Source organism: Microcebus murinus, chromosome 1 (genome assembly GCF_040939455.1).
Source record: "Microcebus murinus isolate Inina chromosome 1, M.murinus_Inina_mat1.0, whole genome shotgun sequence".
NCBI classification, from domain to species: Eukaryota; Metazoa; Chordata; class Mammalia; order Primates; family Cheirogaleidae; genus Microcebus; species Microcebus murinus.
Window position 1 is genome coordinate 56,617,479 of NC_134104.1, and position 27,412 is coordinate 56,644,890.

Sequence of the window (27,412 nt, forward strand, 5' to 3'; positions counted from 1 at the left end):
GATTAGGCTGGTATTGATCATGAAGCCTCCACCCCCTCCCCGGTTCCTTTCCTGCCCCAAAACACTAAGAAAAGGGGGTCCTCTGGTTTTCAGGTCATTCATCACTTCATTACTCTGCCTTTGATCCTTAGTGAAACTGAAGTTTTACTGGAGCGGCCAAATTGGGAGTGTTTGTCTGGTGAAGCAACAGCTAAGGTTTAAGTTTAGGAGGCACAGGGAGGGGACAGGGCCAAGGACCAAACTGCTGCTTATTTGTTTTGAAGCCAGGAAGGCTTGCCTGCCAGTCGGCCCTTGTGGGGAGCTGGACGTCCAGCTGGGGTGCCCTCGGTCCTGCCCGCACGGCTGTTGTGCACATGTTGGCATCAGAACAGAGGGGCTGTCTGGCCACATGGCTGACCGGTGCCCAGCTTCGTGCTCCCCCACTGCACAGCCTTCTGTCTCTGACAGAGCAGTTGTCAGAGGGCGCAGCGGGAGCCAAGAGGGGCCTAAGGGGGGCACGGTATTTTCTAGCGCTGGGTTGCTGAGGAGGGTGCACTGAGGGGTGCATGCTCCATGCCTGCATAAGCCCTCAACTGTACAATGTGTAGGCACCCGGGGCCATTAACATGGAGATGGTGTTCTGGTGCCAAACTCCTTTCAGTTGCTCACATCTTTCTTGCAAAATAATCTACTAGGTTTAAGTATATTCTTGGCTTGGGGCAAATTTCCTTGGAATGAGGTAAAGAAAAGGGGAGGGGAAAAAGCTCTTGGTGGAGTAGTTTGGGATTTATTAGACCGTGGAAGAGAGCGCTTCACAGTGCCTGAGGAATTTTCCAGATGCCCCTAAGCTCACAATCATTCACAGCCCTCTTTGTGGGGAGCCTCCTGACTTGGCAGGTACAGGGCACACTGGCCTGAAGGAGGATTAAGGCCTTTGCATTTTTTAAGTGAATTGCTGTCAAAAAACAAAGTTACCAATACTTAACTGAGCTCAGCCAATCCCTTTCCCATAGTCCAAACCTTCCTCTGCTCTGAGAAAACTCATTAGCTGTCTTGGCTGAGGCTCAGCCAGGACTGGGCTACATAATTTGTGGGGCCCACTGCAAAATGATAATGGAGGGTCCCTTGTTCAAACATTATTAAGCATTTTAAGATGTGGGCAACTGAGCATTAAACCAAGTGTTGGCCCCTTCCAAGCACAGGGGCAGGTTGCACACTCTATGAAGCTGGCCTTGGTCTCAGCCTTTCTAACTTTATTTATTTAGCAAGGACTTAGAGAGCATTTGCTGTATCGTAGGTATGGTACATACAGTAGGGCTTGGAGTTAGGGTGGGGAGTGAAAAATTAATAAGTTTCCCACTGGGAATTTATAATTTAGTTAAGGTCAGATATCACACCTACAAAATTTAAAAAATGGTGAAATAATTGTCTAAAAGCTCAGGGGCCCCTACACCTACTCAAAGGAATCCAAGAGAGATCTCACCTTGACCCACAGGCACTGCTCTTGCAGCCTGGAAAGTAGAATGGAGCAATAGAAGTGAACCAGGCGGTCTGTCAGCGTTTTTGCCACACCACGCCGTGAATAGCATGTGTTTCTTACTCCACAATTATTAGATCTATTTCACCTCTTTCCTATGACCTCGGAAGTAACCGCTCAAAGAACATTCTATTTTCAAAATAGCTTCCATTGGCCACACTTAAATGATAAAATGTTTATAGAGCAATATGTTGGGCTGGGTCCTTTGAGCTCACAGCACAGACCAGCTCAGCCATGAATTTGAGTTCACAGACAACATGAATGGGCATCTTGCACCTAACGTGCGAGGCTCGGCTTCCAGGCTATTCGTTCATTCAACGCTTACTGAGCGCCTGCTTGGGCAGGGCCTGGGTTAGATTCAGAGGACACACAGATGAACAAGACTCGGTTCCTGCCCCTAAAGAGTTCACAGTCTAATATTGTAATCAAAGGGACAATGATCCTTTCATAGAAACAATAGGGCTTTCCTGCCTTGGGCTGGCTAAGAGCTTCTGGAAAGTTCCATTAAGTGGGAAACCTCCTGACCTTGTTGAGTACCTTGATCACTGGGCTCTCCTGTGGTGACAGTAGTTTGTTTTTGGTAATTATCTCTTGTGTTCTGCGGGAAACCGATTCTCGCCCTGAGTCTCCAGTGGAAACAACAACATGGGCAGGTGGCGTCTTGCAGGGAAATCTCAGTGAGCCCTGGTGCTGTCAGTTCTCAGGAGCTGAAGCGGAGTTCAGTGTGGTCAGCGTTCAGAGAGGGTGCCGCGGGGCTGGGGACTTTTATGAAGAGAGCGTGTGGGTAAAATGCTTTCATCTGTTTTACTCTCCAGTAATGTTATTTCTTCTCTTAATTCAGCTACAATCCTGAAAACCAAATTTCTAGTTTGGAATGCAGTTTTGATGTACAAATGACCCCTGTTTTGTTCAGCAATGTGATTTGCCTCATACAGAGAGGGATTTGTTGTTCGGATGCGTGATTGTTTGAGAAACACCCTGCTCTTGTTCAGTGGACCTCCACCCTCTCCCAGCTTAGACCCCGAGGAGCCAGGTCAGGAGAGATGGCTGTGAAGCTGCTAGAGACCCACCTTCCGTGGTCATCGGGCCACACGGGGTGCCGCCTGCCGCCCACCCGCAGCCCTGCTAAGGAAGGATCCTCCCTGGTGTAGGTGTAGCTCCTGGGTCGCAGCAATCAGGCTTCCAGTTGTAACCATGGCAGATAATCGAGCAGAGTCCCAGGCCTGTCACCTGTCACTCTGGGTGTCTGAGAACAACCTGGGAAGGCTCTTCTTGACGGAATTAGGGAAAAGACATCAGCATTATTTTTTCATTGTTTCCTTCAGTCTCCATTGCTGAGTCTCTGACAGCTGTGCAGGGACACTGGTACCCTGACCACGGCCCACTTCCAGGGTGGATGAGCAGGGCTAGCTCCCCGCGACACCTCAGTGTAACAGAAGAGGCTGGCCTGAGTCCGAGGTGCCTCTCGATGGCACTGTCTACACTACCCCCCCGCCCCCGCCCCCAGCTTATATAGACACCAAGTTGAACACCCATCGATGACAGGACCATGCATTCTATTCTCACGAGCTCCTGCAGATAGCATGAGGCCAGAGGACGGACGTGTCCCTGACACCCGCAGGGAGTGAGGTTCTGCAGCTATTTATTGGGACTGACGACACTGAGGCACAGACCTGCCCGGAAATGTCACACTGTTGCTTCCCTGCATCGGGGCCCAACCGGCACCTTCTCTTCTCTCCACAGATCTCCAGGACTTCAAGTTAGACGTGCAGCACGTGATCGAAGTGGATGAGGGGAACACAGCGGTCATTGCCTGCCACCTGCCCGAGAGCCACCCGAAAGCCCAGGTCCGGTACAGCGTCAAACAACAGTGGCTGGAGGCCTCCAGAGGTGAGTGAGGCCAGGCCAGGAGGGACGCTGGCCTCCTCCAACTGCCCAGCTAAGCTCGGTCAGCTGCTGCCTCCCAAACCCCTAAACACGCCAGCAGCCCTGTCCTCATGCTGGCCAGCTGTCTTCTCTCTAGATACTTAGCCCTGTAGGATCCTAAAGGAGGTAACTTCCACCGTGAAGGTCCTGTGTCCCACCGTGAGAAGTGTCTTCACCTTTGAGGGAGGCCCGGGGAAACGTTCCTGAGCTGCTGCCATTGGATCAGGGCTCTGGGCCCGGGGCTCCAGACGCTCCCTCTGCAAGCCCCGCGAGCAAACACACGCAGAACGGCTGCCAGCCCCGAGCTTCCGGTTCCCTGGTAGGAGGTGGAGCTCTTCCCGCACAGCAGAGCAGTGTTTTTAGTGGCACTTAGTTTTATCCTTCTTCCCCTGTGCCTGGTAAATGCAGTTACTTTGGCTATCACGGCCGCCTGCTCAGGCCACCGTGGACACGACAGCTGGTCCACGGGAGGCCACGCTTTGGTGCACAGGGTGTCACAGAGGAAGGGGGATGTCCTTCCACTAGAAGGCAGCTTCTTCCCACAGCTGACCCTGCACTCGAGGCCAGGTGGACCCTACTTGACCTCACCCACCGGGTAAAAATGTCTACCTTTTTGAACTATTCTATAAATGTTAAGATATTTTTATTAACTCTTTCTGGTTATGAAAGGAATATATATGTTCATTATAGAAAACTTAGAAAATACAGAAAACTTGTTCAAAAGGGTAAAAACCCTAATCCAACCACTCAGAAATAACAGCCTCTCACTGAGGAGACGAGCATTAATCCCTGCTGTCCCCAGCAGAAACTTGGCGGCAGCCCCTAGGGGAGGCCTGGCCGTCCACAACAGCCAGGGGCTTCTCCCGCCTCACCGGGTACTTGCCTAAGCAGCTCGCCCCTGGTGGCCGAGCAGCAGCAGGCACCAGACTCGGTGACACCGCCACTCCCAGGAGGGACAAAGGGACAAAGCTCAGAGCTGACAGCCAATGCTGTGCCTGCCGGGAAGCCGAATGCAACCCTGGTCACTGGGGTGTCCAGAAGCTTGAATGTGTCTCCCATCTAAAGGACCTGAACACACCCCAGAACACACCCCAGACCAGGAGCAGACAGAGCCTGACAGGGCTTTCAGTGGCATTCAAATGGTCGGAGGTTAGAATATTCCTCTCCAAGTAGCAGAAATTCAATAATGCGGCGACTCAGAGTCAATTCCCTACTTCCCAGAGGCTTGCAGTAATGATTATCTCATCTCCCATGTGTGCAGCATGGATCCCTCGATCCTTACAATGGCTCTGAGGAGGCATACAGTATGCTTTTTTACAAATGAAGAAACAGGATCAGAGAGGGTAATTAACTTGCCTAAGACCACACAGTTAGTACAAGGCAGATCCAGAGCTTAGGCCCAGGTCTAGCTGACCCCAAATCCTGCTTTCTTTCCACCCTCCCCCAGCCCCGTTGAAAGTACAGAACATTCTCCCACAGACCTGTGCGCTAACTCTGGGGCAGTCAGTTGGTCAGCCAGTTCATTAGCCGCTTAGTTACTTTCTCTCCCTGGCACTTCTGGCCCACCTGGTGCGAGGTTTCATGGGGAGAATAGCATTTTAGGTCTGGGCTTGTTGGCCCTGGGTCCTGCCTGCCCTCTGTCCTCATACCGCTTACCTCTGTGGGAGCTGCAGGGTGCAGCATTCTGGACTCGAACTCATCCCCTGTTCCCTTGGCCCTGCCCTTTCCACAGATAACTACCTTATCATGCCCTCGGGGAACCTCCAGATTGTCAACGCCAGCCAGGAGGACGAGGGCATGTACAAGTGTGCGGCCTACAACCCCGTGACCCAGGAAGTGAAAACCTCTGGCTCCAGCGACAGGCTGCGCGTGCGCCGTAAGGGCCGGGTCCCTTTTCGGCTGGGAAGGGAGGAGGACTCTTGGGGGCGCCACAGTCTTTAAACAGTGGGTTCTGTTCAGCTCAGCGAGATGCTCACTGTGAGACGCTCACTGCAAGAGACGCTCGGGACTGAGACCCACGGGGTGGGTAGGGGCTCGGCCGGTCCTTGTCACCCATCTCACCCTCGGCCTCGAGGGGCACTTACTAAGTGCAAGCAGGAAAGATCACCTGCACCATTTAAACTTTCCTTCTGCGCACCCTGTTCTTTCTGTCTTTGCCAACACACATAGTTAACCTTAGGAACAGGTGTCGTGCTGCTGCTACCACTCTGTTATTTCATTTCTTACTCATACATAAGCCCTTGTTTCTGATAGGGAAGCCAAGGCCCAGGGGGATAAAGGAACTTGCCCTACTTTGCATAGGCCCTAAGCCCCCCAAGGGCTGTCTGATCCCAAATCACACCCCTGGAACTGCCTCCTGGCAGGATGTCCTGGCCCACATGCTGTCTGCCCTCGCCCCCCTCACCCCCCAGGCTCCACCGCGGAGGCTGCCCGCATCATCTACCCCCCGGAGGCCCAGACCATCATTGTCACCAAAGGCCAGAGTCTCATCCTGGAGTGCGTGGCCAGTGGGATCCCACCCCCACAGGTCACATGGGCCAAGGATGGGTCCAGTGTGACTGGCTACAACAAGACACGCTTCCTGCTGAGCAACCTCCTCATTGACACCACCAGTGAGGAGGACTCGGGGACCTACCGCTGCATGGCCGACAACGGGGTCGGGGCACCGGGGGCAGCGGTCATCCTCTACAACGTCCAGGTGTTCGGTGAGTGCTTCTGTGAGCCTTCTCCTTGGCCTGCTCTCTGGTCCGCACAGCCTTTCTAGAAGCATGTACCCCAGGCTCAGGGAAGGCTAGTGTCCTGTGAAGGCCACAAGTGAATGACAGGCGCGCTGAAGAGTCAGAGCTCCTCGGATCCCCGGGGGCTGAGGCATGTGGTCCTGGAGTCCTCGTTTGTCCCTTTCCTGTTGTGACTGTGATGGTGGAGACGTGGGACCTTTCCTTTCCTCTCCTGGTGCCCATTAGGGAAAAGCAGCAACCAAGGGGAAGGAGGGAGCCCTCCTCACCGTGGCCCCTCCACCTGGCTGGCCCTGGGAGGGAAGGACAGCCCTGCTCACCCTGCTCTGGTTTCCCGGCAGAACCCCCCGAGGTCACCATGGAGCTGTCCCAGCTGGTCATCCCATGGGGCCAGAGTGCCAAGCTGACCTGCGAGGTGCGTGGGAACCCCCCGCCCTCCGTGCTGTGGCTGAGGAACGCCGTGCCCCTCACCTCCAGCCGGCGCCTCCGGCTGTCCCGCAGGGCCCTGCGCGTGGTCAGCGTGGGGCCCGAGGACGAAGGCGTGTACCAGTGCATGGCCGAGAATGAAGTGGGGAGTGCCCATGCCGTGGTCCAGCTGAGGACTGCCCGGCCAGGTGAGTGCAGCCCACAGGTCTGAGATTCCAGCAGAACAGTCCCAGAATCCTTTTCTAGAAACAAATCCAACTTAAAACCCCAGTATGTAAGAGATAAAAGTAGCTTTTAGTTGTAAGTTCGAATTTACATTAACTTATTAATAAATCAGAAGTGTACGTTTTCACTTGTGAAAATGACTCATTTAATTATATTTTAAAAAATTTTTTTGTTTACAGAATCTAGTGGTTCCTTGGGTTCCACAGAACCCAGTTTGACAACCACTGCCCTAGAGCAAAGAAAAGCAGGTGTCCTTTCCAGCTTGCTTCATCCTAATGGATCCTGTACCGGCTGAGCAGTCGCCGTGTGCTTGGCACTGGGCTGGTTAACGTGGCAAAGGTTCTCCCCTCGAGAACTTTCCTATGGAGGGGAGGAAGCTTGCCAAGGAAGCAATCTGAGAAAAGTGCAATGAGTAATAATGTGCCGAGTCAACATCATCAGGTGTCAATGTCCTGTGGTGGGGAAGGTCAGGTAAAGGAGAGACTCGTGCTGGCGGAGTCTGCGGAAGCTTCCTGAAGGAAGCGTTGTCCCCGCCGGCCTCTCCGTTTCTCAGTTGGCCTCACACCTGGAGTTTCAGGTCCCCTCAGCGGAGTAGGAAAAGGCCCCCTTGGCGCATGGTACTAAGATCCCACATGAAGGGACGTGCCCGTCCTCAGCCTAGACTGAGAAGGCAGGTGTAGGGTCCCCGCGCCTCAGGAGCAAACTGGGACAGCTCACTGAAGACGCACCTGGTGCGGACTCAGGGAAACAGCAGGCTGCAGAGATGCCCCAGCCACCGCTGTGGCCGGCACAGGCCAGGCTGCCTTCCCCTCTGGCCGGGCCGGGGCTCGTGGCCATTTCCCCCAGAGCCGGCCAGTGGTCGGGCGGGTGGTCGGCTCAGGTCTTCTTTCTGTGTCCTCCTTGGGGGCAGCAGCTCTGCAGGGCTCTAACAGCCTCTCCCTTCCCTCCTCTTCCCTGTTGATCATCCAGGTACAACCCTGAGGCCCCGGCAGGATGCCAGGCTGGCCACTGCCACCCCCCCTGCGCCACCCCCCAGACCCGGCCGCACCGAGCAGATGCTGAGGGGCCAGCCGGGGCTCCCCAGGACGCCGCCGTCAGTGCAGCCTGCCTCCCCGCAGTGCCCAGATGAGAAGGGGCAGGTGGCCCCTGCCGAGGCCCCCATCATCCTTAGCTCACCCCGGACCTCCAAGACAGACTCGTACGAGCTGGTGTGGCGGCCTCGACACGAGGGCAGCAGCTGGGCGCCGATCCTCTACTACGTGGTGAAGCACCGCAAGGTACAGCCGTGGCCCTGGTGGCACCGTGCCACCCTCTCCCCACACAGCCTCCTTTCACTGACCCGAGCGGGGTCGCCCCGCCTCCTGGGCGTTAAGCCTGCACCAGTAACCCCACGGCTGGGCGGCCTCTGTCTCCTCCAGTGCACATCTCCCTGCCTCCCGGGAGGCTGCTGCGAGATGGGCCTGTGGGGCCCTGGAAGGCCCAGGGGAGAGCCGTGTGTGCCCCAGGCCCGAGCTCTGTGCACCCGTTTCCCAGACACTCACACCGGCTTCGAGTCCCAGAGGAGACGGCGCACAGTCTCCTTGCTAACCGTCACCCTCCTCCCCTTTCCTGTGCCGTTAGTTGTTGATGTTGTCTCGTTTTGTGTTTTAACCAAAGTAAGCTCTGCTGGGTACATACCTGCAGGAACTCTGGCACGGCAAGCTAGCTCTAAAGCCAGGAAAACAAATATTTGTGAACAAGTGTTTTCTCTGTGGGCTATAAAATACCCCCTCAGTTCTCAGAATTCATCATGGCTCGTGTTTGACAGGCAGGTACTCGAGCTCAAAGCACATCGTGTTGTTCAGACCTCAGCTATTTCTCCTTGACAGAAGGAAGTCTGTCCAGGTGAAGGTTTTAGGAGCTGTCGGGGAGGGAGTCTTCAGGCTCTGACGGGCTGTGGGGACAGGGCTGATTGAGGCCTGTGGTCCTGACGCTGTGAGGCAGGACAGGGCCTCCAGCTGCCCCTGTCCCCCAAGGCTGTGCTCTTGCTACTGTAACCCCGCAGGGAAGAGGGCATGAAGCCTCTGTAAGAAAATGTCCTTGAAAACATTCCTGTTCACCCCAAGTATATGCTGCTTTCTTTCTAAGGCCATTAAACAGTTCTTAAATGGATTTTTAAAAATTTTATTTCATAAGTAATAGCATATTATAAATGCTAAGTTTCATTATGCATTATTATTATCTTGCTTATAAAAATACTATGTGCACTTGGTAGAAATTCTAATACGGAAAATAAGTGCATGTGGAACTAAAAGTATTTATTCACTTTTTCCCCCTCCCAAAACAAACAAACAAACAAACAAGAAAACAGAGCCAACCGCGCCCAGTGGAAAGCTTTGGCTGTGCAGAAGCCGGTTCCCTGCCTTGGACTCCCCACCCCTAACTTGTTCTGTTTTTTTCTTGTCACTTACTTGCTCTCCTAGAAGACCTTGGGTCAGGGCAAGTCCACAGGGACCGTGTGTTCATCAGAAAGACACCTGAGGCAGAGCAATCCCACAGCTGCCCCCTCTGCAGCCTCCCAGGTGGGGGCGTGAGGTGGGGGCAGTTCCTCATTAACCCCCCGCCTGCCGGCCTCTTCACAGGCAGCAGCAAAGGAGGGAATGAGTTTGTAACAAACTCGCCATTGTTCAGCTCCTGTTGCAGGGCAGGGCTGATCCTGATCCTTATTTCCCCGTGTAACTGGACACCTCCATCTCAGAGTTGTAGACAAAGATCCGGGCAGGCCAAACGCCCATGTTTCCCAGGAGACAAAACCCTGCATGATAGCAAGAATAATATTTTTCAGGCCAATAGGTGGCCACGAAAACAACCCCACACAAGAGGCAGGCTGGCAGAGGCCATGCCGTGGAGATCCGGAAATGCCAGGCTGAGGCTGCATTCACCCTCTCAGTGTGTGTGACAGTGACTAATTACCCTTCTGTTTCTTATTTTCATTTCTGGGCCCAGTGGAAGTGTGAGGCCAGCGCTAGGAGGGCAGGGGTGCAGGGGCGCGGGGGCACCTGCTGGGTCTGGCTTCCCTCGGGCTCCAGTCCGTGGGGCTCTTGGAGCTGCCATGCAGGCGTTGCCAAGGCAGAAGCTCTGGTTTGAAAACAGTTTCTTTCTTGCGGAACTAACGTGTCTTAAAGATCATCACCAAAAAAGAATTTTGAAATCAAAAGTCAGCCTTTGGGTTGTGTTTTTCCATCCCCCTTCTCTTGCTGGGGATTGGGAATCATTCAGCTAATTTTCACTTTTTCACATGCACAAAAGCAAGTTTCATTTCCTGGTGCATCTGCAGACCCTGGGCTACTGTGTTTGGGTTTCCAGCACCACTGGGGATTCTCAGTTTGTAAAAATTTCTCCCCTTGGAACAAGTCCTGGAACCTGACTTTAATGAGCCCAGACCATCCCTGTGCCTTGAATGGTAGGTTTTGTTCTGCTTTGGAATATTCTGCTCGGGATAAGAGCTTTTCCTACCAGCTGTTTTCTTCCTTCATCAAACCACAGTGTCAGGTCCCAGCAGGCTCTCCGAGACGCGCGGGGCTGGCAGCTGACTCTTGTCCTGAAAGGTTGGGGGGAATGAGAAGCAGCAGCCTCTCAGCATCACCTGTTGGGGCGCCCAGAGCTCCCTTATTTTTTCTGTAGGTTTAACCAGCTAGGACGTGGAAGCCATGAAAGAGTAACTCATGATAGTTACTGATCATCCACAGTGTTGAAGTTCTAAGCAAGGACCAAGGGCAGGAGCAGACAAAAAGAGGATCGATATGACAGAAACCTCACTCACAGGAGCATGAGGGGAGGATCCGAGGAAGGGAGCCCGCTGTGCACCAGGCTCAGGCCGAGGCACTTTATATGAGTCATCTCTTGACTCTTCAGAATAACCCTGAGAGATTTTATTTGTCTCATTTTAGAAATGTAAGGCTTGGGGGTCAGAGTTAAGGGGGTTGCTCAGAGTTGCACAAGCGGGACCCAGGCCTTCTGGCTCCCCGTCTCTTCCTAGGAGAGGGACGATTACGACCATGCGCTTTGGAGTCAAGTCACAGTCTCTGCGTTCACTAGCAGTGGGGCCTTGAGCAAATTACTCATTTCTCGAAGCCTTAATCTCCTCGTTTGTGAAGTGAAAACAACATTAACACCAATCTCTTGGGCTGTTGTGAGGAAAAATGAGGTTGTGCATATAAAGTGCTTAGTTCCGTGCCCGGCATATAGTAAGCTCTCAGCGAGTGTTGCTATTTTTACTGGTGCCGCTGCGTTTATTATCTTTCTCGTCATTGTCTCTCATTACAATATAAACCGAAAGAACTGTGTTTGTTTTAAATACAGCAAAAGAAAAAGGAAGTAAAACAGGGAGGTTTTGGGAAATACAAGGGAAGGAGGTCTTCGGAGAAGTTCTCGGCAGCATAAGTCAGGCCTCCCGGCATTCCCCACCAAGGTCACTTGGATGACATCCTTACCTGAGGCATCTGGAAGCCTGGCTTGACTGTCCCAGTGAGAGGGGTGTCCCATAGCCAGGAGGGCACCCCCCTCTGCCTGGCCTGTTGTCCTTGCCCTCCTCCGGCCCTCCTGGACTCAGTTCTGCTTTCATTGCAAACCACACCCCACCTGCAGCTCCAGGCTGAGATGCCGGTCCTTACACCAGCTACCTCCTCCAGCAGGTCACAAACTCCTCTGATGATTGGACCATCTCCGGCATTCCAGCCAACCAGCACCGCCTGGCCCTCACCAGACTCGACCCTGGGAGCCTGTACGAAGTGGAGATGGCAGCGTACAACTGCGCGGGGGAGGGCCAGACAGCCATGGTCACCTTTCGAACTGGTGAGAGTCAGACATCGACCCTAGCTTGGGGTTTCCATGGGCCCAAGCAAATCCCACCAGGCCCAGGTGGGAATCCCTGCTCTCCTTGCCCCAGCTACCCACCTTGAACTTTATTTTTTCTTCCCACTACTGCCTCCCTGTGGTTTGTTGCCAGGTAAGGTCCCATCTCTCATCAGGAGAGTCACCAGCTGGTCACTCAGGCATCCCTTTGTCCCCCTCTGACAGAGTCTAGCAGCAGTACCACGACAGAATCAGGCAGAGCTGGGAATCAGACCACACTTTCCACGCCCTGCATTCTTACTTGTATCACATTGTCACACCCCTCGGCAGAGTCTCACTGTGGGGAGGGAGACCTAATGCGCGCTCCCACCCTGGCTGATCGGAACCCATTTCCACCCAGGACGGCGGCCCAAACCCGAGATCGTGGCCAGCAAGGAGCAGCAGGTCCAGAGAGATGACCCTGGGGCCAGTCCCCAGAGCAGCAGCCAGCCGGACCACGGCCGCCTGTCCCGTAAGCCCCAGTAGCAGCCGGTTGGGGGGATGCCCGTGAGGACTGGGCTGCTCCCGAGGGCCACCGCTGCAGCTGGATGGGGTCCAGGAGTCCTTATGGCATTCTCCCAGTGTCTCCCCGGTTAACCACAATAAGGACTTATAGGTTGGAGCTTTTCAAATAAAAGCCTGGAGTGTGACGCTGGGGTTGCTGACCCGGTGCAGCCAGGGAGCAGCGGGCGGGTCTGGTGCACACCTGTGGTTGAGGCTGGGGAGGAGCAGGCCCTGTGGGAGCAGCCATGGCCAGTCGGAATACAGCGTCACGCCATCGTGTCCCTCCTGCTTCCCTCCTCAACCTGTGTGGTCTTCCCCAGCCCCAGAAGCTCCGGACAGGCCCACTATCTCCATGGCCTCTGAGACTTCCGTCTATGTGACCTGGATTCCCCGAGGGAACGGTGGGTTCCCGATCCAGTCCTTCCGGGTGGAGTACAAGAAGCTCAAGAAAGTGGGAGACTGGATCCTGGCCACCAGTGCCATCCCTCCCTCGAGGCTGTCCGTGGAGATCACAGGCCTGGAGAAAGGTGGGGGCCTGGCCACGCTCCTTCCTGATTCCCCGGACCACAAGCCCTTCCTGCTCCCTCTCCCGTAACAGGGCCCCGGGCCATTTCCCACAGGCTGCTCTCTGATGAGCTTGGGAGTTCTTGTGAGTCCTCTGAGGACTTGCTTTGGGGAAGGCCTGCCCAAAAGGTCCTTCAGGCCCTGGGCCTTGATAGGCCAGGGGCAATCGGAAGGTGTTTCCCACCTCCTGATTCAGTGCGTGTCCCTCTCACCAGGCACCTCTTACAAGTTCCGAGTGCGGGCTCTGAACATGCTGGGGGAGAGCGAGCCCAGCGCCCCCTCCCGGCCCTACGTGGTGTCCGGCTACAGCGGCCGCGTGTATGAGAGGCCCGTGGCAGGCCCCTACATCACCTTCACGGATGCCGTCAACGAGACCACCATCATGCTCAAGTGGATGGTAAGCGGGTCTAGCCTCGGATGCATTGGGAAGGCGGGCCAAGGCTTATGCTGGCAGGAGCTGGCTGCCCTCCCTGCCTGGGCGCTTCTCCTAAGACGCCTCCCCTACACGTCCCCCACCCGTGTGCCTGGGGGCTGGGTCCCCTGCTCAGTGGGAAGCCCGACTGGCAGAACTTGGGAGGCTCTTAGTGAGCTGGAGCTGCTGTCTGGGGGCCTTACCCTGGTAGACCTCCAAGCTGGCTCTCATTTTCATGTTATGTCCCACCCTCCTCTGTCCTTCCCCTGGCACCACAGGGAATCCCAGCTCAATTGTTCAGGGTCCCTTGTTAGCCAGAGATACTAACCCTCATATGCCCGGGAGAGTTCAGAGGGGATCCAAGTCTTCGGAGAAATGGCAATTTGTTCCTTCTCTCCAAAAGCCTGGGGACCTCTAGGCTAAAGAAAATATGAGTAATCTTCACAGCATTCTTCAGGGATCCTCAGGGTAGTGTTAGAAATATTTGTCATGGGCCCCCAGCGAAGGTTGAGCCCTAGATGGGGTGATTCCACACAGCAGTGGTCTTGCTTCGATGATTTCTCTGCTCCATTGTCAACTTGCCTCTTCTCCACCCTGTAGTATATCCCAGCAAGCAACAACAACACCCCAATCCATGGCTTTTATATCTACTATCGACCCACAGACAGTGACAACGATAATGACTATAAGAAGGATATGGTGGAAGGTGAGAAACGCTCCTGTGTCATGTGGTTTCCTCCACCGGCACGGGGTCTGGGTATTGGTGAAACCTGGTAAAGCATAAGACATGGGCCTGGGGTGACACGAAGCGTCCGTGCTCTGTATCATTGGCTCATCCATAACGCACTCAGGGCTGCCACTTCACTCGTGCACGCGCTTCCTTCCCATGGCGATGGGACAACAAGGAACAACTCCTCCTGGGTTCTTTACCCCGAGCCGGCCACTGGCACTGTCCCATACACACAGCACTGTCTGAGACTGACTGTGAGATCAGGGCCAAACCGCATACATGTCGCCACACACGACTCTCACTCTCTTTCCCAGGGGATAGGTACTGGCACTCCATCAGCCACCTGCAGCCAGAGACCTCCTACGACATTAAGATGCAGTGCTTCAACGAGGGAGGGGAGAGCGAGTTCAGCAACGTGATGATCTGTGAGACCAAAGGTGATTCTCTCTGGGCTCTTCTCTCCCTTCTTGCTGTTCCCAGCAAACCAGGGGCAAGTCACTGTTCCCTGTGCTATTCTGGGCACCTCTTTCCTAGGCAGACTTCTTATTTTCCAAGCAGCCCAGACTTTTATCATTTTTTTACTTTTCTATTCATTTGTGCCTAATTCTAAGTATGAGTGGGTTGCCATCATGATGACTTCAAGGAACTTGGGAACTAGATCATCCATGAACTTGTGGGATAGATCCCATTCTTAGGTTGGGAACTTCCTACAGTTACTTTATTCCTGAAGTAGCATTTGGCACTTACGTTGGTTGGTTCTTTGGTTCGTATAACTACAACCCCACGAGATGGGGAGGGAACCGAGCATCAGGAAACTATATACCTCGGCCGCACTCATGCGGCCAGTTAGTGGGGGAGCACACTTTGGACCAGGTTTGTCTCACTACAGGCCTGTCCCTTCCTGTGCACTGAAACATGTTAAACGTGTTCACAAAATAACTTGTTAATTTGCACATTGGTCAGGTGGGGAGATACTGTTATCTCCACTCTGCAGGTACTGAAAGTGAGATAAGCAGATATATCACAAGGAACACAATCAGAAGATCACAAAGTAGTAGGAATGGAGACAACACATCTCCTGTCACTGGGGCAACAGCTTTCTCTCTCCTGCCTCCCATTGCTTTCGGTCACTCAGCAGATACTTACCGAGCGCCTGCTGTGTGCACTTGCGCCCTCTGCGGCCACGTACGGTGCAGGGGCAGAGAGTTGCCCAGCCAAACCCTGCACCAGCCCACACAGAGCTGCACCAGGGGAAAGGACAGAGGCCTCAGGAAGCCACTGCACTGGCCCTCTGGGAGGATTGACCTGGGGCTAGAATGAGGAGGGAGTGGGTTGGGGGACAGGACCGGCCTGGGCACAGCCCCCGATGGCTGGAGCATCCAACACCGGGAAGCAGGAGGGGGAGTGGCGCTCAGGGAAGAGGCCGGACACTCCATGTCTGGTGGTGGGCACTGGGCACGCCGGGCTGTGAGGGTCCTTGCTGGATTTGCGTGTTGAGATGGTCCCTGGCTACCATGTAAGGAACAGCTGAGGGGAGAGAGCTGGGCCCTGAAGTTACAGGAGAGAGAAGGGATGGGCTTGGGTCACTGTCCTGAGGAGGGTGCAGGACCAGGACTGCTTGCTGGGCTGGGGGAGAGTGGAAGGAATTAAACATAGACTGTGGTTTCCGGCTTGAAGTCTTACACGGGTGATGGTGCCACTTACTGAAATGGGGAAGGCAAGCGGAGAAGCAGGTTTTGTGAGAAAGGAACAAGGAGACTTACTGAGTCTCTGAGTCTCTGGCGACAATGAGGTGAAGTGTCCGAGAAGCAGCAGGTCTCCTGTCGCAGGGTTCGTGGGGAGACTGACTTGGAAGTCTTCAGGATGTAGGTGGAAGGCGGGGGCTAGATAAGGTCGCACAGAGAGGGTATAAACCCAGAGGTGGCAGGAAGGTCTCCCAGCATCTGAAGAGGCAGAGAGCAGGGAAGGAGAAGTGTCAAAAGCTGCAGCAGCAGAGAGGCAGTGGAGAAATCAGACAGTCGGGGGAGAAAGTGGCTGCGAGAGTCGGCAGTGCAGCCACGCCCGTAACAGGTGAGCAGTGGGCAGCCTTGGCTCTTCACCCGTGAATTGGCGTCTCACGGCTGTTTGTCCCAGTGAGTCCCAGAACAACTGTCTCCCTGCTCTGTGACCCCAGCTAATACCTAGGACCTCACCTCTCTCAACCCACCCAGCGGTAGCAAATTTTTGGGTTAATTCTTCCTTTGCCAGTCCTTTTGCTGGTTACATGCATTTTAAATAGTTTCTTCCCAAAGTTCACCAGTTATTCTTTCAGACAACACTACACACAACTTCTGCCCAAAGGACCCAGTTCCACTCTTGTGCTTGCCTCACAAACAGCTCAGGTGTGTTGTGAAATATAATACCACATTTCACATTAGATGCCACTGTCATGCTGAGTATGGCCACCATTCACATAAGGGATTTGGAGGCCCTGTCTGGTGACTTTGACCTCGTACCCTACACCCATGGAACTGGGTATTTTTTTTTTCTATTTGTTGTGAAGGAAATGTCAAAGAAATAGATATTGAAGTGAGTTTTGTCCACAGCTCGGAAGTCTTCCGGTCAGCCTGGTCGTCTCCCGCCCCCAACCCTGCCCCCGCCACAGCCACCACCTCCCGAAACCATAGAGCGGCCAGTGGGCGCGGGTGCCATGGTGGCGCGCTCCAGCGACCTGCCCTACCTGATTGTCGGGGTCGTCCTGGGCTCGATCGTCCTCATCATCGTCACCTTCATCCCCTTCTGCTTGTGGAGGGCCTGGGCTAAGCAAAGTGAGTGAGTGACCCTGCACCACAGCAAGGGGAGGAGGCCGGGAGGGAGAGGGGCGCCTCCAGCCCACCCAGGAGGCCCCGGCCCAGGGCAGGGTCCACGTGAGCTCACGCCCCGGGGTGCCCTGAAGAACACCCAGAGTCTGGGCCGCTCCCTCCCGGCTCACAGACCTCAGGGAGGAGCGCAGAGAGCAGTGGAGGTTAACGGTCCTCTCCGCAGCTCTGGAGCTTGTTTCTCACTGGCTCCATCTTCCTCTAGTGTCTGAAGCTGCTCCTCAGACCTCATGTTCATACAATGGGCCGCCCTCAGCAGTCCCCCTCATCCTGGGCTAATCTGACTTTCAGTCACCAATTTCTGCTACAAATGGCAATGCCTCTGGCCAGTTTGCCCCATTTGCCAAATACTGCTCCTTCTTTTCACTTACTGCCTCCTTCCCGCCAACCCCGGCTGCTGTGTCTCCCCACCTTTTCCTCCCTGCAGAAGAGTCTGATGTTAGGAAGAAGTGGGTGACAGGAAGGAGATTCTGAGAGACAATGTTCTCCTTCCCTTGGGCAAGGTCAGCTCCTTGCCTACACCCTATAACCGATGTGACCAGGAGTTTCCTGAGGTCCATGTGGGGCTTGTCCAAGGTGCCCCCAGCTGCCCTGGCCTACACATGCCTCTGTCCTCTGTCCTTCCAGAACACACAACAGACCTGGGCTTTCCTCGGAGTGTCCTCCCACCCTCCTCCTGCCAGTACACTATGGTGCCATTGGGAGGACTCCCGGGCCACCGGGCCAGCGGACAGCCCTACCTCAGTGGCATCAGCGCTCGGGCCTGTGGCGGTGCGGTACCTGTGAACAGGGGCTGCCCCGCGGCGGCAGTGGGCTGCCCAGGCGTGAGACCCCAGCAGCATTGCCCCCGGGAGCTTCAGCAGGTAGCGTGCTCCTGGGTATGAGGGCAGCAGGCGTGGGACACCGAGGAAGGAGTGGCTGGCGGCCTCTTGGGGCGTCCTTTTCTCACCTCTCCTCCTGGGCTGTTGGGCTGGGCTTTCTTGGGTCAGGAACAGGTCATCCCGTTGGCCAGCGAACACCGGAAGTTACCTGGACTCCCTGACATGACCTTTTTGTTCTTCTTCCTTTTGAGCAGCAAAGTGAAACCAACAGCCTGCTGAGGCAGGCCGCTCTGGGCAATGGATTCGACCCCCAGAGTCACCAGCTCATCAGGTAACCAGGCCCCTCCCCGCCCCTGCCTTTTACTCCCAAGCCCCAGAGCCCCTTAGATCCAAGGCAGTCCCCGAGAGCCCAGGAGCAGTGCCGCACTCAGGGGGCCCCAGACCTGACACCCCTGCCCTGCTGGCCGTTCCCCTAATGCGTAGTCGTTTTGCTGGCAGTTATGATGTCCTTCCTGCTTGGGGGCGTGGGTTGGCTCCTCAGAACCCCCCTCCCTAGGCAGGCCGGAAACACCCACATACATCTGACTTTGCCCACAGGCCCCTGGGCACCCGGCTCCACTCACATCCTCTCGCGTGGAGGAACGTGGAAATGGACTAGAATTATGAGTGTAAACGATGGTGTGGTGCCCTTTATGCTCAGAGGCCTCCCGAGCCCTGCTGCCCTCAGACAGGGAGGCAGCCACAGAGGTGCGGGGGCCCGGCCCCCGCCGCCCCACCTCACTCCCATCTGGTCTCGTGTCATGCAGGGGGCCCAAGTCTAGCCCGGACGAGGGCTCTTTCTTATACACACTGCCTGATGACTCAACTCACCAGCTGCTCCAGCCCCACCAAGACTGCTGCCACCTCCAGGAGCAGCCGGCTGCCACGGGCCAGTCAGGCATGAGGAGTGTCCCCGAGTGTCCTGGACTGGAAGCAACATGGGGCCCCCCTTTTCACTCAGGTCAGTGCTGGGGCACGGTGGGAAAACTGAACAGGCGGGGATGACATGAGGTGGGCATCCGCCACCCAGGAGCGATTTGGAGGAGAGACGATGGGACGTGGGGGTGGCTGGCCGCTCTGCTTCACTGCTGAAGACCCAGTCGGTCTATGGGGTGACCCGGGTGGGTCCTACTCTAACATTACAAGCTGGGGGCCTCAAAGGCTGAGAATAAGGACACGTCTCCATTTCAGAGAAAGAAGCCCTTTGGTCTCTGCATCTCAACACCATTCACAAATTCCTTTTGCATCTCATCACACAGAGAGGCATTCTCTAATCACTCCAAAATACCTTGCTTTGTTGGGGCTTGTCTCTTAATTAAGAAATAAGTTTGCGTCAGTCATTTTAAGGAGCCAGGTTCATACAGACAGCATCATAAGGCTTTGTGCTTCCACAGAACTTTTTCTCCAAGGGGCTCGGGGCCATCATGCTACCCTCATCCCACTATCTCCCTCTGTCTTGGAAGCTAGTGGATGGTTGGTGAGAGCACAGGCTGGCTCAGAGGACTAGCTAATATTTATTAGCCTCTGGTGTGCACGACCATTCGCATGTGGATCCTGGGCCGTGTCTCCGGGAGATTAAACTCTAAAAGACCTAGAGCCAGACCCAGCATCATTAAAACTGGACCTCGTCAATCTGGGGTGAATAACCAGCAGCCATACCAAAGTGGGGACAAGCAGCCAGAATCAAGAAGGAGCAGGGTTTCCTCCTGCGTTTCGTGGGCTCCGTTGACTTCACATGCAGCTGGGGTGCAGGCTGAGTGCTTGCGTCTCCCATGTCGGAGGGAGACCTTGGAGGGAGCATAAACCCCCTTCAGGGACAGCGTAACCGGTTCCCACCATGGATAGAGTCGACCCAGTACCACTGAGTGTTGATGTCTCAGTCAGTCTAGATGTTAATGTTTCCTACTCTTTCTCCCCCGCAGGGCCCCCGTGCTGCTTGGGCCTTGTACCAGTTGAAGAGGTGGACAGTTCTGACTCCTGCCAAGTGGGCAGAGGAGACTGGTGTCCCCAGCACCCCCCAGGGGCCTACGTAAGACAGGAACCTGGGATGCGGCTCTCTCCCAGCCCACCGGTACATGTGTCCTTTGAAACACCACCTCCCACACTTTAGGCAGAAGCCAATATTCCAGAAAGACTATACATTTTTTTTAAAGAGAAAGAGAAAAAAATGGTATTTATTTTTCTATTATAGCCATATTTATATATTTATGCACTTGTAAATATATGTATATGTGTTTTTATAATTCTGGAGAGACATAAGGAATCCTCCCCTTTGAGGCACAAGAGGGAAAACAAAGAAGCCACAACATTAACGGGAGTCAAGCAGGAACGAGTAACACAGACCGGCCGGAACACAGACTCCTCACTCGGAACCTCTGCAACCGCGGGAGGCTGCAGGAGGCCCACGGAGAAGCCGACGGCGCAGAATCCCGCAGAATCCCGGCTCAGTGTTCACGATGACCACGAGGGAGAGGGAGGGTCCCGGCATCACAGCCTGGAGAACCCGTGAAGGTGGCTGGAGCTGGAGCCACGGGAAGTGTTTTCCTAAGATGCCCATGAGAACAGACTAAGATGTGTACAGCACTATAAGCATTAACAAACCTTCCAGAATCAATAATCTGTGGCAGCGTATCTTTGTAAAAACAAACACTGTAACTTCTAAATAAATGTTTAGTCTTCCCTGTAACCTTCAACTTAGTCATATATGAGTCAGCATTTTCTCTGGATGTTAGAATTCAGCCTTTGAGCGTTTGAAGAAAACACCCACCTGCTTGTAGCATTTTCACATCCATCAAGAGATGAGATCTGGAAGAGGTATCAATTGTTTCTCTCTCTCTCTCTCTTTTGCCTTTTTAAACCTTGAATGCCAGTTGTGTTTTGATTAATGCAAAATGTACTGACTATTTAGTCCAAGAGGGAGATGCTATACAACAGACAAGGAAGGGCAGAGTCCCTCCCAGGTCTCTTACTGACTGGACCTGCAGTAAAGCCGTGGTCATACTGAGGAATGAAACAAAGCTTTTTCGTATAGGTGTGTGTGTTGAAGACCAAATATTTTCTCCAAAATACCATTTAGTGGAGTGCTATGCTACCTACACATGAACACATCGTGCGTGATAAATTCACTTCCGTTCTTTCCAAAGATACACCAACACTGCTGGAGTAGTTGACTCACCAGTTTAAAACCAACATTTGCTTACTGTTGTCCAACCAAAGGATCAACCATACATTCTTTTTTAAATTGAACTTCTATCATTTTTTATCTGCAGAACTGGAACTGGATGGAGACTGAAGCTTGCAATGAGAAACTTAACACACTTCAACACGTTTTTGGGGGGGCTGGTCTTGAGGTGGGATGTGTTTTCTAGATTTCAGATATGTTGGGTTACAGATGAAATGCCACTTGAGACACTTACTCTCTTTAAGTCATGCCAGACCCTGGCTTCTAATCACAAAGATTTTGATAAACATGATCCTAGAGAAGGCGGAGGATCCAGTCAGACTCTTGCCTGTTTAGGACAAGTGCACCCCCTGCTGGCCAGAAGGAACGCAGCGCCTGTTCTTCCTTAGACTTTTGTACCCTTTTCCCATAAAACAGCTATGTGGGGTAACTCTCGTGGAAATGTAACATGATTTTCAAAAATGGAAAGCAATATTTAAAAAATATTTTTCAAAATTAAAGTAGAGCAGGGAAGAGAAGAAATAAGATGATTTCAGACACAACCTGGTGTGGAGGGCACAGAGGTCACTTCCTGGAGCAGGCAGGCCTGCTGCTCTCAGTCTTTGCCTCGCTCATCCAGGCACTCCCAACTCTGTCACTGACCTTTTAGCCCACTGGCTCTTTAAAAGTCCCCTTTATTTTTTCTCCTTGATGATCTAAGGTAGTTGTCTTACATCAAGTGAAGTCTGGTAAATTTTTTATTGAAGTGGTACGTAAAACCACTTTCTGCACAGCAAGGGAATCACAATAGCCCTGAATGGCTTTAACTCCTCCTCCTGAAAAAATGTCCTGGGGCAGAAAAAGCACTTCTGAGGCATGTTAAATTAGATAAATGTGTATATTTACCTTAGCCAACTGCAGGAAACAAGGAAAAGTTTAGGAAAACAGGCTTTTACATTTCAGCCCAGAAAATGAAATAGCTCAGATATCCATTTTATTTTGTATTTCTTTAGGTTCTGGTTAATTCTTATCCTAGGGCCTTTGTAAAGTTTCTATTTAGACAGCAAAGGCTTTATAAAGTGCTAAAGGAAGAGTAAGACCTGGTGCTGGGGAGCTGATGGGGGTGGGTGCAGAGCTGAGCTGAGGCTCACAGGCCTCGCAGGGTGGGCCTGTGATAGGACAGGCTGACTTGGGAGAAACAAGTAACTTCTTTTACTTTGAAGGTGCCATAGAGGGACTGGACTCTACAGTTTCTTTTTCTTCCAGTGCTGAGGTTGACCTTCCATGATACTATGGACAAGAGTTCGAAATAGCCAAGGAATATTAACAGTTGACCCACAAGTAACTCGCTGTAGGCTGATTCTGGGCCACACCTCAGAGGTGAGGCTGAGAGCACAGCAGGAGGCAGACAGCAGTGTGACCAAGCAGGACGCTTTCCCTCACCTCCTGGCCACCTCCTGCACACGCTGAACTCTTGTGGTCTTTTTTTTTATTTCAAAATTTTTCCAGGGGTATAAATGTTTAGGTTACATATATTGCATTTGCACCACCCAAGTTAGAGCTACAAGTGTGCCCATCCCGGACCGTGGGCACCACATCCATTAGGTGTGAATTTACCCATCCCCCCTCCCGCCTGCTGATCCCTGATGAAAGTTACTTCCTTATGTGCACATAAGTGTTAATTAATTAGTACCAATTTGCTGGTGAGTACATGTGGTGCTTGTTTTTTCATTCTTGTGATACTTCACTTAGTGGAATGAGCTCCAGCTCCATCAAGGATAATATAAGAGGTGCCATATTACCATTGTCTTTTATGGCTGAGTAGTACTCCATGGTATACATATACCTCATTTTATTAATCCACTCGTATTGATGGGCACTTGGGTTGCTTCCACATCTGTGCAATTGTGAATCGTGGTCTTTTGTTTGAAGCTTAACTTCTCAAAGATTCAGTCTTGAGTCCAGACTAAGTCTGGAATCAAGTACAAATGAAACTAAAGCTACCAAAAATAAAATAATTGAGTGTTAAGTGTTGTCAAATCCCAAACATGATGAATGAAGCCCTAAAATTGTAGAATTAATAGGTGATATAGTATAGTTCAATTTGGGAAAAAATAGTAATCCTGATTAGTTTTACTCTAAGTTAAAATACAAATGAAATCCTTCACATGGCTCTTCTGTAGACTCAATTCATTTTTGCTGCAATTAATATAGAATCACAGAACTTCAGAATGAGAAGGAGCCTCAGAGTTTTTATGGATTCCTCATTTGTCAGACAACAAGTGAAGCAAAGGAAGATTAGGTAACTTCTCCTGGTTCTCAGAAGTACCAAGGGGATAGATTGTAACTCCTCAAGATCTTAAGATCTGTACCCAGGCAGTTATTCGTGTGTAGCCAGCCCCACATGACACCCAGTGAGCCCTATCAGGTATTCCCACATCACACCAGGTTTGCAGTAGTGATGCAGTGTCACTTATGAGAGTAGGTTGTAAAAGACTGTGGCTTCCATCTGGGTTATTCTCTCCTGCTCTTCCCCTCATTCCTGGATCACTCCCTCTGGGAGAGTCCTATTATGGGCAGCCCGATGGGGAGGCCCACATAGTGAGGAACTGAAGCCCCCTGCCAAACACCAAGTGCATGGGTTTGGAAGTAGCTCCTCCAGCTCCAGCCAAGCTTCAGATGGTGGCAGCCCCAGTTCCCAGTATGACTGCAACTCCATGAGAGACCCTGAGCCAGAGACACCCAGCTAAGCTGCTCCCAGATTCCTGACATTCAGAAACCCTGGGGTTTGAGAAAACAGGTAGAGTGAGATAAATTTGTTGTTTCAAGCTAAGTTTTAGGATAAATTTTTACATGGCAATAAATAAGACACTCAAAGCTATGACTAACACATTTTTAAAAACACTTCAAAGGCACATATAGTTTAGGATATACAGCAAAGAAAGTGATAAAAGGGTGCTCTCTAGTAGAGAAGCAATCACATCAGAAATTAAAAGTAACAGGTACAAACAATAAACTATTCTGACCTCTTAAATAGGGATATAAAAGAATCTTAGAGAGACAATAGACCAAGTGGCCACCTCTAAGAATATTCTAACATACAAACAAAACAAGTTCTGTCTATAATTTGGGGAGACAGGTTAGCAGGCTAATCACAGGGTAGGAGGACTTGGTATTGCTGAGTTGCTTTTTATAGTTATGCACTATTGCGTTCTTCACTTTTCCTTCTCAGTGACCAGCTTGTCTTGGGATAGCCTCAGTTGAGTAGCTCATTAATATAGACCCATAGAGCGCTGAATATAAAGTGCTACGCTGTGTTACTAACAGGACTCCAAATGTCAGTGAGATCATTCTTCCATGGTTGCAGCCATGAATTTCAATGATCACTCATCCCCAAACCAAAATTAGTTTACTCTTAAATTAGATACTCTTAAATTAGTTTAAAATGTTATGCAGAATCAAAAGTGATTGTTAGAGATGATCTCTTAGAGGGATGTAAATCTATTTCATTACTTTCTGATTTGTATCAAAACCAGTAAATGACCCAAGTAAAATCTGAAAGAAAAAAAAATGGCACAGGACATGAGAAACTATGGGGAATAGTTAGAATTCTGATGGAGTTGCAAAAATCTTCAGAGAAAAGGCTCCTCGTTGACCATTTTGCAACTGACACTCCTTTGCTCCACTCAGAACTGAGAAGTCTACAAAAACCAGGGGCAATTCAGGAAGCAAGTTACTTTCCTTTCTGCCAACCAAAAGCAAACTGCTCTGCCATGTCTGTCTACATTTTCTGAATCCTGAGTCCTTCAAATAACTGCTTTATGAAGTTGACTCTGCCAAAATTTAAATTTGCATTTCTTATTTTATGATATTGTTGGCAAAAGAATTTGCCTTTTTTTCTTGCATTCTCTTAGGGAATACTAAATAACATCAATGTTTATTTTCTAAGGATGCAAGTATCAAGAAAAGGAAGTTTTCTCGTGGACTGTTGAATGATAGTTTTTCTTGCCAATGGCTAAAAATTCAGAATACCTGAAAATCGAAATTTCCTAAAACAAAATATATGACAGATGCTTTCTTGCAATTGTGAGATATAGTTTTGTAACACTTCATATTCAATCTATAATATATAGTAGGTCCCAAACATCTAATATGGTTCAGTTCTATAATAATTAAATGTTGGGTGCTTCATTCACTTCTAAGATAACCAAATTGGAGAGAAATTTTTAAAACTGCACGACTGGATCTGTTTTTAGACTTTTAGGGTAAGTTCACCTTAAAAGAATAGGATTGCTGCCGGCGATAAGGAAACAGAACTTCTGTGAATTATATCGAAAATTTTGGATGGGTTTTGAAAAAAAAAACAGCAAACTCAAAGGTCTGTGGGCCCCATCTCATTCTCTTGTGAGGGCCGAATGGGTGGGAGAATAAGGCCACCTTTCTTACGCAGAAGAGTAATCTCCTCCTTTAAGGCTGAAATCCTTTCTGCCTGGGCTTGGATCAATTCCGTAATCTTCTCCTTTGCCAAGATATCTGCTTTCCGAAGGCCCTGGAAGGCATTGCCCTGGTGAAAGAAAATGTTTAAGCATCATTTGGGATGTGAAAATTTCCCTCTTCTTATACTCTGTATCTGTTAGGAGTGCCAGCCTAACAATCAATCAGTTTAAACAGCTCCTGCTCCTTAATCTAAGGAGCCTTCAATTCCTCTGCGAGAATCCCACCATTAAAATGTATGCCTCTGTACTAATGAACTCTTCAAAGGCAAATCCCGTTGGAAGAGCAGCACTTTAAGCTAGCTCTCAGTCACCCTTCACCTAGAGGGCTCATCTCTGGAATCATGAAAGGTAAGGTATGTCTTCCTGTTTCTACACAGCCCATATTTTGGTTCTGTTTCCTCATCTGATTTCTCTCCCCGTCCAGCCAACTCCTGCTCACGCTTCCGATATCACTTTCAGGGAGCCATGCACTAGGTTGACCAATGGACTAGGTTAGAATCTACTCTTCCCTGTTCTATCCAAACATCTATCATAAGTATACATTATTATAATTAAAAAATTAAATATTTGACCATTTAGCTTTTAAAAAATGGCAATTTCATATGGTCTGACCTAGATGCTCGTTTGATAGCTATCATTCCTGCTAGATCTTGTGCCTTTTTGAGATAGCACCCCATATGACTTGAGTCTCACCAGTGCACCCAGTACCTGCCCTAGTGCTTGTTACATAGGAGGTGCTCAGTAAGGTGTGAGTACAGGAATGCATCTGTTAAAGGAAGGACATGACACTGACCTAGTGCCCCCTCAGTGCACGGTGCTTTGCGTACGCTCTCATCGGATCCTCACAACTCTGAACTCAATGTTGTTAATCCAGTTTCACAGATAAGGAAGCTAGACTCAAGGAGATCTATGAACTGGCCCAAGTCACTGTATTATTAAGGGCTGGAAGTAGGGTTGCAAAAAGTTGTCTGAAGCCAGAATTCCATGATTTTTCCATTACCCCTGTTTCCTATGGCAGACCTTCGTAATAAGCAAGGGTTCTTCAGTACCCTTCTGCCTCTTCTCCCCTGCTCACCTTTATTTTAGAGGCTGTGAAAACTAAACACGAATCCTACCCATTTTCTCTTGCAGCTAGGGGTGGCTAAGTGGATGTAATCAGAACACTTTTGCACTAAGAGGGACACAAGAGACTGGCACATGGTGTGAAACGAAGAGCTGGAGTAGCTGTGTTGAGACTTTAAAGTGTACACTGAGAATCAGAGATACTGGCCCTGACATCAGGGGCCCAGACACTAAAACCTGCAGCCATCCCCCTCCAGGTTTCTGTCAAGTGAGAAAAAGGACTGCTATTTGTTCAAGCCACTCTTAGTGGGGCTTTTGGTTACTTGTAGCTAAAAGCATGCCTGATATACCAGCTCATGCTGTATCATTCCAGGTGGTCAATTTGAAATCACTTAAGTTTCCCCTCATTCTCCTCACCATATTCAACCAAATTTTGGCTATTCTTGCTTTGAAATATCTTTTGACATTGGCTTTTTTGTTTTACCAACTACATCCCAGTTCACGCCTTGATCACATGGTATGAATCAATGGAGGCAGACAGACCTGGGTTTAAAAATTAACTTCACTATGCATCAGCTCTGAGAGCTTGAGCAGGTTACTTGACTTCTCTGAGCTTTGGAAAGTAGTGTTTTGGCGATTAAATGAGATACCGTGTTTCCCTGAAAATAAGACCTACCCATAAAATAAGCCCTAGCAGGATTCCTAAGCATTTGCACAATAGAAGCCCTACTCCGAAAATAAGACCTAGTGATGGGCTTGGCTACACAGCGTATCTGCACAACCCTTGTATTTCGTCACGGAGCGGTAAAGAAGATGGGCAGCCCTTCTCATCTGCCCCAGGAGAGCTCTATTGCTTGACATGAGAGATTGGGGCCAATGGTTCTAAAGGAAATAGAGTCGCAAGAAATTCAGGATGGAATACGGGGTTTGGAGAGTTATGATGATGTTCCAGAAGAAGACGACTTAACTATATTTGAATAAATGTAGATTGTTGTACCGTACTTAAAAAAAATAACACATTCCCTGAAAATAAGCCCTAGGGTGTCTTCTTGAGGAAAAATAAATA

General features: G+C 51.1%; 2 protein-coding genes across 4 annotated transcripts in view; one reads left to right on the forward strand and one right to left on the reverse strand.

Moving 5' to 3' along the window:
* BOC (BOC cell adhesion associated, oncogene regulated) overlaps positions 1-20,314 on the forward strand; it is a 71,294-nt gene extending 50,980 nt beyond the window's left edge. Inside the window, exons 4-19 of one of the 2 annotated variants that reach the window (XM_012787502.3) lie at positions 3,260-3,406; positions 5,175-5,318; positions 5,854-6,147; positions 6,519-6,791; positions 7,798-8,105; positions 11,499-11,661; positions 12,062-12,172; positions 12,525-12,731; positions 12,984-13,165; positions 13,781-13,886; positions 14,225-14,347; positions 16,496-16,717; positions 17,396-17,631; positions 17,844-17,920; positions 18,396-18,589; positions 19,551-20,314. In XM_012787502.3, coding sequence (XP_012642956.2) covers positions 3,260-3,406; positions 5,175-5,318; positions 5,854-6,147; positions 6,519-6,791; positions 7,798-8,105; positions 11,499-11,661; positions 12,062-12,172; positions 12,525-12,731; positions 12,984-13,165; positions 13,781-13,886; positions 14,225-14,347; positions 16,496-16,717; positions 17,396-17,631; positions 17,844-17,920; positions 18,396-18,589; positions 19,551-19,738 — 2,975 coding nt within the window. In that variant the 3' untranslated portion in view covers positions 19,739-20,314. The remainder of the gene's footprint in view (positions 1-3,259; positions 3,407-5,174; positions 5,319-5,853; positions 6,148-6,518; positions 6,792-7,797; positions 8,106-11,498; positions 11,662-12,061; positions 12,173-12,524; positions 12,732-12,983; positions 13,166-13,780; positions 13,887-14,224; positions 14,348-16,495; positions 16,718-17,395; positions 17,632-17,843; positions 17,921-18,395; positions 18,590-19,550) is intronic. The other variant, XM_012787504.3, reaches the window with a different exon arrangement.
* Positions 20,315-23,670: 3,356 nt separating this feature from the next.
* The window catches only part of CFAP44 (cilia and flagella associated protein 44), a 94,983-nt gene continuing 91,241 nt past the window's right edge, over positions 23,671-27,412 (reverse strand). For both annotated transcript variants that reach the window (XM_076001426.1, XM_012787506.3), the window contains one exon: positions 23,671-25,352. In XM_076001426.1, the coding sequence (XP_075857541.1) occupies positions 25,161-25,352 (192 nt within the window). In that variant the 3' untranslated portion in view covers positions 23,671-25,160. The remainder of the gene's footprint in view (positions 25,353-27,412) is intronic.